The sequence below is a fragment of the Aquarana catesbeiana genome, linkage group LG07, assembly GCF_042186555.1.
Source record: "Aquarana catesbeiana isolate 2022-GZ linkage group LG07, ASM4218655v1, whole genome shotgun sequence".
Lineage (NCBI taxonomy): Eukaryota > Metazoa > Chordata > Amphibia > Anura > Ranidae > Aquarana > Aquarana catesbeiana.
This window is the reverse complement of record NC_133330.1, coordinates 236,936,969-236,950,319: the sequence shown is the minus strand read 5'-3', so window position 1 is coordinate 236,950,319 and position 13,351 is coordinate 236,936,969. Positions and strand designations below refer to the sequence as shown.

At 41.3% G+C, this 13,351-nt stretch overlaps 1 protein-coding gene across 4 annotated transcripts in view; it reads left to right on the top strand.

Annotated features, from left to right (window-relative positions):
- FNBP1L (formin binding protein 1 like) overlaps positions 1-13,351 on the top strand; it is a 305,643-nt gene that overhangs the window by 131,851 nt on the left and 160,441 nt on the right. For all 4 annotated transcript variants that reach the window (XM_073593122.1, XM_073593119.1, XM_073593121.1 and 1 more), the window contains exon 2: positions 10,245-10,360. In XM_073593122.1, the coding sequence (XP_073449223.1) occupies positions 10,245-10,360 (116 nt within the window). The remainder of the gene's footprint in view (positions 1-10,244; positions 10,361-13,351) is intronic.

The window sequence follows — 13,351 nt, the reverse complement described above, 5'->3', positions numbered from 1 at the left end:
CCATCACAAAGGTTCCTGCGTCTTGCAGTCAATCTGGGGGGAGGGGAGATTTGGCACCTGCAGTTTCGGGCTCTGCCTTTCGGTCTTTCCTCTTCTCCCAGGGTATTCACAAAAGTGATGGCGGAATCTTTGGAGCCCCTGAGACTGAAGGGGATTTCAATAGTACCCTATTTGGACGATCTGCTACTGTTTGCAGACTCAAGGGGTCAAGTAGAGGTCAACCTACAGACAGTTCAAACACATTTAAGAGGTTTGGGATGGCTTCTCAATCTTCAGAAGTCAAACTTAATTCCATCTCAAAGGGTAAGGTTTCTGGGGTACGAAATAGACTCGATAGAACAGAAAATTTTTCTACCCCAGGAGAAAATAGAGAAGATGCAGTTGACCCTGATAACACTTCAATCCAACGCAGAGATCTCTGTAAGACAAGCCATGTCTGCTCTGGGTCTGTTGACAGCAGCAATTCCTTCGGTACAGTGGGCCAGATTGCATTCCCGTCCTCTGCAATCGGATATCCTGATGAATTGGTCATACCAGGAACCTCTGGAGAAGAAATTCAACTTGGGGGCAAGAGCAAAAAGGTCTCTCTGGTGGTGGAGGAACCTAGGAAACGTTTCAAAAGGGCTTCCTTGGGTCTTTCCGGTAACCAGAAGGCTGACTACAGATGCCAGCGCCTGGGGATGGGGAGCTCACCTGGAAGAAAAAACGGTTCAGGGAGTTTGGACCAAACCAGAAGCAAGAAGATCTTCAAATTGGAGAGAGTTAAAGGCTGTTCACTTAAGCCTCCTCTCCCTCCAGGAATTTCTAGTGAATCAACATGTCCAAATATTGTCAGACAATATGACGACAGTATTATATTTAACAAAGCAAGGGGGCACAAAAAGCAAAACCCTAATGGGTCTAGCGCATCAGATCCTAAGATGGGCAGAGAACAATGTGGCCTCTCTATCAGCAGTCCATCTAAAGGGGACGGAAAACACCTTAGCAGATCTCCTCAGCAGGAAAGAAATAAGGGAAGCAGAGTGGTCTCTCAATCAGGAATTATTCGAAAAGATTTCCAAGAGTTGGGGTCATCCCCAAGTGGACCTCTTTGCAAAAGAGGAAAATGCAAAAATACCAGTCTTCTTCTCTCTTCAGAGACAGGATCAAGCTCTCGGAGTAGATGCGTTAGCTCACAAATGGGACTTCCATCTGTCCTACGCTTTTCCCCCGTTCCAACTGATACCAAAGGTGTTAGCCAAATTCAGATTGGAGTCCACGGAGCTAATATTAATAGCTCCTTATTGGCCAAAAAGACCCTGGTTTTCAACCTTGATGAACCTCTCAGTGAAACCTGCTTGGAGATTACCAATCAGGACAGACCTGTTGAGTCAGGGCCGAATTCTCCATCCAGATCCAGCTTACCTCAAACTAACAGCTTGGTTTCTGAAGAACAAATCTTAAGACGAAAGGGTTTATCAGAGAGGCTTATTTCTACCCTTCTTGCAAGTAGAAAAAAAGTGACGAGAGACATTTACTTTAAAGTCTGGAAGATCTATAATTCTTGGTGTTCCAGTAAAAACTTTGATTTTCGTACCACATTTTCAGTTTTGGAATTTCTTCAAGAGGGATTGGAGAAGGGGTTAGCAGCAAGTACGCTCAAGACGCAGGTAGCTGCTTTATCAGTTTTTTTGGAAAGAACCCTGTCAGGGGAACCTTTAATAATCAGATTTTTTAGGGCAATGGCAAAAGTAAAGCCTAGACCTGTTGTTAGTTTTCCCAAATGGGATTTATCTTTAGTTCTTCAGGGTCTAACTATGGCACCGTTTGAACCCATAGAAGAAGCATCATTACGTTTCTTGACGTTAAAGACTATTTTATTGGTAGCAGTAACTTCCACACGTAGAATTAGTGAGTTACAAGCCCTTTCAATTAAAGAGCCCTTCATGAGATGTCTACAGGATAGGGTAGTCTTAAGGACGGATCCAGCATTTCTACCAAAGGTGGCTTCAGTTTTTCACCGTACACAGGAAATCATTCTCCCTACTTTTTGTCCTTTACCTTCGGGAGCAGGAGAAGAAGCTTTCCATACCCTTGATGTCAGGAGGTGCCTGCTTAAATATCTGGAAAGAACAAAGGAAATCAGAAAGTCATCCTCACTCTTTGTTTTAATGGAAGGTACTCACAAAGGAGGTAAAGCTTCCAAAAGCACCCTTGGAAGATGGTTAAAGCAGGCCATCAAAGAGGCATACATATCTTTGGGTCTGGAACCTCCGGAAGGGGTATTACCTCATTCTACTCGAGCAGTGGCGGCATCATGGGCAGAAAGGGCTGGGGCATCTCCTGAGCAAATCTGCAAGGCTGCCACATGGTCCAGTTTTTCGACCTTCATAAGGCACTACCGCTTGGATCTACTATCAGCCTCGGACCAATCATTTGGTAGGAAGGTTTTGCAGGCAGTAGTCCCACCCTGAAGTAAGTTTCTCGGTTATCCTCTCCAAGGTGCTGTCCTGAAAGGCGAAGGGAGAAAACCTTAGTTAGACTTACCGGTGACGGTATTTCTACGAGCCTTTCAGGACAGCAGCCTACTTCCCTCCCTTGGTTATCATATGTAAAGTATAATTATAGGACCTGGTAATTGTCTGATTATATTTTCCAGCATGTCGGAGGATTTCTCGGTAACAACTGATGGCATGGTGGAAGCAGCTGCTTTTTAAAGGGGCGTTGTCACGCAGTGTTTCCTGTCTAAGAGGTGGAGCTACGCTCTCTCCAAGGTGCTGTCCTGAAAGGCTCGTAGAAATACCGTCACCGGTAAGTCTAACTAAGGTTTTTTGGCAGAAAATTATTTAGAACCCCAAAACCATCTATTTTTTTTTTTTTTTTTAGCAGAGTCTCTAGGGAATAAAATTGTGATCTTTGCAGTTTGTTGTCATATGGTATTTGCGCAGCGATTTTTCAAATTACATTTTTTTGGAAAAAATACCAATCAGCCGTGTTCAAACTCTAATCAAGAACTGGAAAATGAGGGTTTCTTTTGCAACCAAACCACAGTCGGGTAGACCAACTAAAATTTCAGCCACAACTGCCAGGAAAATTGTTCGGGATGCAAAGAAAAACCCACAAATAACTTCAGGTGAAATACAGGACTCTCTGAAAACATGTTGTGTGGCTGTTTTAAGATGCACAATAAAGAGACACTTGAAGAAAGATGGGCTGCACGGTCAAGTCGCTGGCAGAAAGACATTACTATGCAAATGGCGCAAATTATCCCGTTTACAATACCCCAAACAGCACAGAGACAAGCCTCAAACCTTCTGGCACAAAGTCATTTGGAGTGATGAGACCAAAGTTGAGCTTTTTGGCCACAACCATAAACTCTACATTTGGAGAGGAGTCAGAGGTCTATGATGAAAGGTACACCATTCCTACTGTGAAACACGGATCGCTGATGTTTTGGGGATGTGTGAGCTAAAAAGGCACAGGAAATTTGGTCAAAAATTGATGGCACGCTGAATGCAGTAGGTTATCAAAAAGTACTGGAGGAACGTTTGCATTCATCAGCCAGAAAGCTGCGCATGGGACGTACTTTGGGGGGGGATATATATATCTATATAGATGATAGATCGATATCTCTCTCTGCACATGTTTTTTTTATAAGTTTACAGGAGTTTGCGTTTCATATGATTTGAAGAATTAAAGTGAATATGCAGTGCACGTATTTTATTGAATAAAGATTATCCACCCCTATAGTTAATTAACCTCACTGAGTTGGGACAGACAGTTGTACAAGGTTCTGATTGGTAATAATTGCCACAAGGATAGACAATGATGTTTTGGGTCATTTTTGCTGTAAGGCCACTTCCCCTAGCTAGGAGCCCCACATTTTGGAGAACTCCTAGACATTCACAGAATGATTGGAGGTGAAAGTGGCAGGAAAACTGAGAGGATCTTGAAAATAAAGCTTGTCTATAATATGGAATTCACTTAACATTTCTATACAATAAATATAGTGTATGTATTACTTTTACAATGGCCAGAACGTCTAATTATGTGACAAATTTGTGACACGGTTTTGTGTAAATGACTGTAAAATACTTTTTTTCTGTCTTATGCAGCTTCCTGCTAAGCTCCTGGCTTTTCTTTAGTTTGTCCCTAAATGCCCTGGCTGGCCTCTGTGGTCAGCTCTCCCTGCTGCTTGTGTATGTTTCTGTTGCATGGTAATGGCTCTCCTATTAGCTGGCAATAGGCTGGCCAATTTGCTTCATATTTTGTGTTTCAATAGAACTTTATTAGTATATCTTTGTATCGGAGCTAACCACGTAGCATAACCTCTGTGGAAACTGTTTTTATGAAGCAAAACACAGTATCACTACCAATAGCAGTCATAGATGGGGAAAGAGCACAATTAGTTTTTTTTTGTTTGTTTTTTTTATGGAAGAAAACTGAAGATACTTTAAAAATAGGAACATATTGATTTGTGTGTTGTCATAGGTAAACTGTACAAATACTGTCTAATACTCCTAGGACTTTGAGCACCTAAGAAAACCTTACGAAATTGACACTTGTTCACCTTGGAGCGACTTGTCATGTGATTTGACAAGTCAAATCACATGACAAGTCGCACCCTATTGTCGACAGTGATGGTGTTCAAACCTGTACGACGCCGACCTTTGCGTTTCCTCATTGATTTTGAAAAAGTCGTTACTGCACTACTTTTGGCAATTTCGGGTGCGACTTGCATAGACATCTGTCTTCAAAGTTGCACTGATATGTGGCTTTGCAATAGTTGCATGATTTCAAACCCGCATCAATGTGAACGAGGGCTTGGGGTATTACTCTATCACAAGGTACTGCTGTCATCAGTACAAAAAAAAAAATAATATTCATGCTAAAAGCAATGTTCTTAGAATGTGCATACAAGTATAAAGACCATCACAAACCATCTTTTTCTAAGCATATGCCTTTGATATATTATTCATATATTTGTCTTTAATGTAATCCACATTAAGTAGTCATTCATGTTTAGATATCCCTAGTAGTATGCAGGGCTGAACTCGAGAAATTGCATTTTCCCTGACGAATATTGTGTTCAATATCCAGCGGAACCCAAAGCTGCTGAATGCCCGAACAGTGATTGCATCTGACTGGATGCAGTCACTGTTAAGTCCACAGTTTTCCAGATGACTTCTTTTGCCAAAGATTAATAAATTACCTTTTGTCTGACAAGACCACCCACAGCTAGAATTTAGATTGGCGGGCAGCAACCTGTAGATCATGGCCAGGTGACTGGTAGATCGCGATCTGGGCTTGCTGACCCACCATTACAGAGCTTCAAACAGAGTGCAAGGCAGAGGGATTACTTGTAAAGTTGGAGCTGTAGTAGGGAGCAAGAGCTGCATAAGCTGATGCCTCCTCTGTAGTGCTGACTCCTGTTCCCTGAGGAACGATACCAACTGCATGCCACCTCTCCAGAGTGGTGACAGCAGTAGGAAAGAAGAGATGTTCAGGTTAGTGTGAAGCAATACACTGGGCATAATTGTATAGGGCTGCTTTCACACTGAAGTGCTGTGGTTTGCCCACAGCGCGGGAGAAGTGCAGTGTACCTGCAGGTTTGCTGCGTTTAGCCATAGACTTCTTTTCTATCCTGTGGGTTTGGTGCACTTTCTGAATGCGGCTCATTCAAAAGTGCAGCATACACTGCTGCTCTTCTCAAAAAAGCGATCCCAGTGTGTTTGACAGGTGGTGAGGAGGTGATATGTTGCTTTCTCACCACCTAATTTAAACCCATGATTGCTGTGCAATGCATGCAATGGCAACACGGTAGTATGGTAATTTGAGGTTTAAATCGGGTGTGAGTGGGAGACATTGTGCCTGGTGATCTTTGACTTCTTCCATGTTGTTCAGGTAGATCTCCACCTCCTTTAAGGTTACCTACCCCTGATTTTAGATGATTCACCAGCTTCATGCACACAGGACGTATGTTTTAACCCTCCTAGAAGCCAGCCGCGTTTATGCAGTAAAGAGTGTCTAAAGCTTTTACAAGCTTTTAGGAGCTTTTACAGGCATAAAGCTCTTGGGCGGTAATTCATTTCATTGGCCAGAATAAATAATTTATTCTGGCCATTGAAATGAATGAATACGCAAGCACTAAACGTGCCTAGCGTTTAGCAGCTTTTAGGCCTCATGCATAGGTTTTACAAACTCGCCTAGAAGCCTTTCCTTCTGGCAGCAAAAATGCCTGATGCTTGTAATGCCTCGTTTCCACTGAGCGGATCGGTTCGGGTCGGTACAGTTTGAATGGCCTAGAATGGTCCAGTCTATTCTGGTGAGCGTTTCCACTGCAAATGGGACCACAAGGGGCCATACATTAGAAACAATGCCTCAGCATAGCACAGCAGAGGGTTTTCTGTCAGCCAATCAGTGGAATGTATCGTAGCTCCGCCCTACCCGAACCGTTCCATTTTCTATGGCCCCACATCTGAAGCAGGACCCTGAATGGAGTGGTTCGGTTGTATGGGCTGCTTTCCTAATGGAAACACCCAAAATAGCATACCGTACCGAACCGATCCGCTCAGTGGAAATGAGGCATAAGTGTCTAAAGTTTTCACAAGTATTGACAAGCTTTTAGGCGCATTTACATGCGGCAAGAGCTTGGGTGTTAATTTCATTGGCTAGAATAATAATTTATTCTGGCTATTGAAATGAGTAAACGCTCAAATATTAAACGTGTCTAGCACTTAGGTGTTACGCAGCGTTTTTTCTGCCAAAACTTTGCTGCTTCTGGACACACTGGGTTTTTTTCCTTCCTTTCAAAGCTACTGCCACTCAACACTGCTAAAAGCCTATATGTTCATGGACTCATACTGTAGGCTAAGATGCAGAGGAGTTTAGAGGCCAAAAAAAAAGTTAGATGCCCCTAGGACTAACTGTAAAAACGTCCAGTGTGCCTGAAGCCTTACTTTTCAACACACTTTGCTTTGTAGAAGTACAGGTACAACAATTTATTATTATTATTATGATTATTATTATTAGCCTGGAATTAACAGATGGTAGCTCTTATTTTGATCACACAATGAAATACACAGGTTCATCTCTGCTCGTGCAGTAATACCTGCACAGCCTCCTTGTCATGCAAGCTTACGCATGCCAGATTCATACCTATGAATCTGCATGTATAAGAAGTCCCATCATGGATATTACAACTTTGAAAGCAGCGGAGCGATGGCACTCGTCTCCATCGTCCGTATTGATTACCTTATTCGCTACCATATCTCTCTAGAAAGTCATAAACCCCTTTAACTGGTAAATAAATCTCCAGTATGATGGAGACTGCATAGTATTTTCCTTTCATCCTATTCAAGGAAAACCTCAGAAAGGTATGTTTTTTGCTTTTCACCAGTGAAGTTCTTAAATCCCTTGTTTTTAATTTCTCTGCAGTAGGATACTTTTGTGTGTTGAACAAGCTATTAGACTCAGGAGAGTGTACAAAATACATTTTTCAGGTCTGGTATAGCTCCTGCCAGGGACATAATTGTAATTTCTTCTGAGTTCTGAGTGTACATGTGGCCTCATGGCTTGCCCCTTGATTAAATTGCTGGATAGGTAACATTGACATGAGGAGGTTTCAGATCTGGTCAAAATTCTTCAAGTCTGTAATATTGTTCAGCCTGTTGCGTTGAAAAAGGTAGTTATGCATGCAATGTTATCCCACGCTTAGGCACCCTTGCATATCATGTGTTCTGATTCATTTCATCTGTCTGTGGACTTTCTGATTTGGGTGGTGTAGAACAGGGTGCAAATATTTTGGACTGGGTACTTGAACAGAATTTCATGTCAGTGCTACTGCTCCATAATACTAACCACTAAGGGTACACTTGGACATGAGGTGTTCTGCCTGATCTGGCAATGTTGGATAACCAACTGTGACCACTCTTGTTTCCCAGAACTAAGGGCCATTCTGCAGATATGCGGTCATTCTTCCTTCTTCTTTTGTAGGCTTTTACATCCTTGATTGGCCATCACTAAAATGCAGAGGAGTTGTATGTGTATGTGTGTGTGTATATGTGTATGTGTGTATATATATATATATATATATATATATATATATACACATACATACATACATATATATATATATATATATATATATATATATATATATATATATATATATATATACACATATATATACAATGTGTTGGCCACTGCACTCTATGCTTGAAGTAAATGCCCAGGTGCTCGCCCACAAAGAAATCCCATATAGGTCCAAAACTGATTTAGAGGCACTCGCAGGTTTTGCAGAGGGGGAAGATTAACCACTTCGTTACCTCAGGGCATCCTTGACTGTGTGCGGGATATCTGAACGATGCTTGCAGCTAGAGGCATCATTCAGATATCATTCTTTCCAGCTAGCGATTCTGTGCACGATAAGAATGATCATAACGGCAGTTCTGCCACTTGATTGTTCTTATAGGCGACGGGAGGGGACGTCCCCCCCCCCCCCGTCATCCGGAGCTTCTCCGGGCTCTCCCGTGCCATCGGGGACCCAGAGAAAGAATCGGCCAGCGCCGGATGACGACAATAGAGATTTCCGGTGACCAGATGGTCACCAGTCATCTCTATGACCATCGGAGGCCCAGGCGCAACTTTATGATGTCACGCCCGGAAGTAAACAAAGCCGCGATCGCGGCTGTCAGAATGAGATCGGTGATTTTTTTTTTTTTTTCTCGATCTCATGCCTTCCAGCCTGGAGGAGAGATGTGTTGTCTTATTGACCCCGCATCTCTCCATCAAGAGGACCTGTCACAATAGATTCCTATTACAAGGGATGTTTACATTCCTAGTAATAGGAATAAAAGTGATCAAAAAAAGTGTAAAAATAAAAAAAAATTAAGTACAACGCCCCTGTCCCTGGTAGCTCGCGTTCAGAAGCGAACACACACATAAGTCCCGCCCACATATGTAAGTGTCATTCAAACCACACATGTGAGGTATCGTCGCGTGCGTTAGTGCGTGTGCAACAATTCTAGAACTAGACCTCCTCTGTAACTCTAAACTGGTAACCTGTAAACATTTTCAAAGCGTCGCCTGTGGAGGTTTTTAAGTACCAAAGTTTGGCGCCATTCCGTGAGAGTGCGCAATTTTAAAACGTGACACGTTGGGTATCTATTTACTCAGAGTAACATCATCTTTCACGTTATACAAAAAAATTGGCTAACTTTACTGTTTTGTAGTTTAATTCATGAAACCGTTTTTCCAAAAAAAAAAGGTGTTAAAAAATTATTGCGCAAATACCTTGCAAGATAAAAAAGTTGCAATGACCGCCATTTTATTCCCTAGGGTGTCTGCTAAAAAAAAATTATATATAATGTTTGGGGGTTCTGAGTAATTGTCTAGCAAAAAAATAATGATTTTTACATGTAGGAGAGAAGTGCCAGAATAGGCCCGGTATTGAAGTGGTTAAAAACAGCGGTGTTCTTATTGTCAACGTTTCAATGAAGCTCTGTCCATCTTTCTCAAGACGTGAAGGTGCGCGCGTATGTGTCTACACACTACCTTGCAAAAGTTGATTTGATTTGGAGGCCTCTTCTGTTCATTTACTTTCATTTCTAATTCTGAAAAGTTTAACATTCAGCATCTTTTTTTCACACCTGCCTAAAACTTTTGCCCAGTAGTACATAGGTGTATATGTTTGTGTGTTTATATTTCTACACACTGCATGTAGCATTTGCTTACATCTTTATATTTTAATCTCATTTCCTTTTTTTTTTTTTTTTTTTCTTCGATCTGTGTTGTGTGCTAAGATCAATATCTACTTTGTATGCTTAGCTTCTGTGATCTCTCCATGGAGTTAAATCAATATTGGGTGCTCTGAGTGCTCTGTACCTGCTAAGTCATGGTAGCCATACAGGAACAGATGTCTTTGGAGAACAAAGGATGGGTAGACATCTGCCAGTCCTCAATTATGCTTAGGTCTGCCACTATATGGCAGAAGACAGAAGCAACACATGCACCACCACCTCCCTTTCTTTTCCCAAAGAGAAGCAACACATCGCTTCAGATTTCCCAGAGAGTTGTTAAATGTTTGCAATTAGAGCTTATTTTGATGGATGTGTTATGAACTCTTTGGGCAATCATATTTTGTATTAACTCATTAACTTTGGCAGGTGTACTGTGCTAAACAAGATTCAAGTTTTTTAGTAGTCATGTATGTTAAGTTGAATTAAAGGTTTTCACTGATGATTTCCATTTTGCTTCCTATACAGGATCAGTTCGATAATTTAGAGAAGCACACGCAATGGGGTTTAGACTTCTTGGACAAATATGCTAAATTTGTGAAAGAGAGGTTAGAAATCGAGCAGAACTATGCAAAACAACTAAGGTAGGTGCCCTTTGGCTGCTATATTTTCTTGCTTTATCATACTTGTTCAGAAAAGCAGATCAAGGAGCAATGATAAGCTCTAATACATTGCATCCAAACAGTTATTAGTTTAATGACTTCAGATGCCAATAGTATTTCCTGATTGCTTACTTTTTTCTAAGAGCGGTGAGAGGATAGAACCGTGACAAATTTTTATTACTATTTTTGTCCCCTCTGCTAGAGAGTTTGCCACTTTTTTTGACCTGGTGACCATTGTCTTGGAGTTTAGAAAGCTTAAAGGGTAACACCACTTTTGTGGGGGGAAAAATAGCTAATAAAGAAAAAATAATATAGCATATACAATTTCGACACAAGTCATATTGTAATGGAATGTTCTAAAAAAAAATACCTTTCCTTTTCAATCTACTGCTGCTGTAATTTTCTGAAAATGCAATGCAATATGGCTACCTGGAGGCGTTCTGTACACAGAATGTGTACTGAACACACCCCAGAAACATCAATTCTTGCTTGTGTGATTGGCTCACCAATTTTCCCAGAAGTCTGCCTAAGTTAGAAGTCAGATTTCAGGAATCCCCTGCAACAAAAAAAATTGTATTTTTTGGTAAGATAGGAACATGTCTAAAGGGGTGCAGGCCCAGCAGATTTCCACATTAGTGCTCTGCAGCTGCCCCTGCTGATTGATAATTATGAAACCAACCCCATTAGACCCACTCAGCACAGAGGAACAAACAGGGATTTCTTCAAATTAACAAAAGGTAGGAATCTGCAAGAAAGGTTGTTATAATGCTTGCAATGTACATAGATCACCCAAAGGGGAATATTTTTTTTTTCTCAACAAAAGTGGAGTTGCGCTTTAAGGAAAATCCTACATTTTTAGCTGTCCTCCAAACAGAGAATTTTCCATTGGGTACACTTGTTCCAATAACTGTATACGAGGGAAATTGTTCATTTTGGAGAAATGTTCTCTCATTTGCTGTTGTGTCTGCAGAATGTGAAGAAAAATCTTCCTCAATGGTACACAAATGGCAAGCATTGCTTTTTAACTTGGGTCCCAGGTGCCTTTTTTTTCAATACTTTATTTAAAGAGAATTCACTGTAAATACAGAAACCACAACCGTGACCAGGTGCCATTTTAAAATGACACCAGTACTCACTGGTTCTCTCAGGTCCCAGCAACTGCTGTCATGCATAGAAGGCCGGCCTAGTGTTGGGGGTGCCATCAACCCTGAAATACCATGTAAGAACAAACTCCTCTTTTGTTGGGACTATATCGGCACAAACCTGAAAAAAATATATCGTTATAAAAAATTATACAAATTTTATTTTACATGGTAGTTAAAAGACAAAAGTATACAAACAATGCGGCTTGAAATTTAAGATGCCACATCTCATAGTATGAAATACAGATGGGAGAAATTATCCAACAGTGATGGGAAATAAGAGCTGACGCGTTTCAAGGATTTGTCTTCAGAGGTGTCTGAATACATCTCCCAATCTTTACTAAAAGATAATCTCAGATATAGGATGCACACATGAGTGTCAATGCTGAGATGGTAAACTCCACATCCAGGAGAAGGTCAGGCTATACAGACATTTGTCAGACTGTCCCACACAGGTATATAGCTGATGGAGATAGATCAAACAAGCATAACAGCATAAACGCAGCAGCACCTGTGCTCATGCTGTCATTCTTGTTTTTTTTTTTCCAGCACATCCCACAGACTCTTTAATGAATTGAGATCTGGAGAATTTGGAGCCAAGTCCACGTCTGAAACTCATTGTGTTCCTTAGACCATTCTTGAACCATTTTTGCGGTGTGACAGAACAACATTATCCTGCTGAAAGAGACCCCTTCCATCGGGGAATAGCATTTCCCTAATAGGGTGTATTTGGTCAGCAACAATGCCTAGGTATGTAGTACATGTCAAGTAATATACACATGAATGGCAGAACATTGCCCAAACATGAATGGCAGGACCCAAGGTTTCCCAGCAGAACATTGCCCAAAGTGTCACACTGCTTTAGCTGGCTTGCCTTTTTTCCATACTGCCTCCTGGGGACATCTCTTCCCCAGGTAAGCGATGCATACGCATTTGGCCATCCACATGATGTAAAAAAACACGATTCTTCAAACTAGGCTACCTTCTTCCTATTGCTCTGTGGTCCAGTCTGATCCATCTGATGCTCATGTCATTTGTAGGCACCTTTGGCTCTGGACATAGGTCAGCATGGCCACCCTTACTGGTCTGTGGCTACACAGCTCCATACGTAACAAACTGCGATTCTCATGTTTTTTCAGATTTTACTCAAATCAACTACATGTTTACTTCATAATATATCCCACTGACTTTCAGATACCATTGTAACGAGCTAATCAATGTTATTCACTTATACTGTCAGTGGTCATAAAGTTATGACTCCTCAGAGGTTTATGTGTGTATATATAATGTATATGTGTGTGTAGATAGAGATGAATTTGTAAATCCCATTCATGGATTAGTCCCCAGGCCCCAACAATGGCATTGGATGTTTGTGTTTACTGCTTGCGCGTAAAATGCCAGTGTTGAAATTTTGCTTGGTGCCATGGCTAAGCTATGAAAAAGGCTGTTGATTAAATCAAGTCATGTCTGAGTCTGTTAAAGTGGTTGTAAACCCTTACAGACCACTTTTTGCTATAGGTAAGCCTATAATAAAGCTTACCTGTAGCTCCCCCGGATATCTCTTAAACCTGCACAGTTCAGAAGATATCCCCTGTATCAGCTGGTGTGTCAAGCATGCTCTGGAGTGACGTCATCGTGGCTCCAGCCAATCACAGCCAAGTAACTCCGGGAGCGATGCGGCTGGAGCGGAGTATGGGGACTGCTAAGGGGGCTTTGATTTTAAGGTATTTCATAATGAGCTAGTATGCTATGCGTACTAAAGCTCATTATGCCTTTGTCTTGCAGGTATTTTTTTTTTTTTTTTTTTTTTTTTTTTTTTTTATTGTGGGTT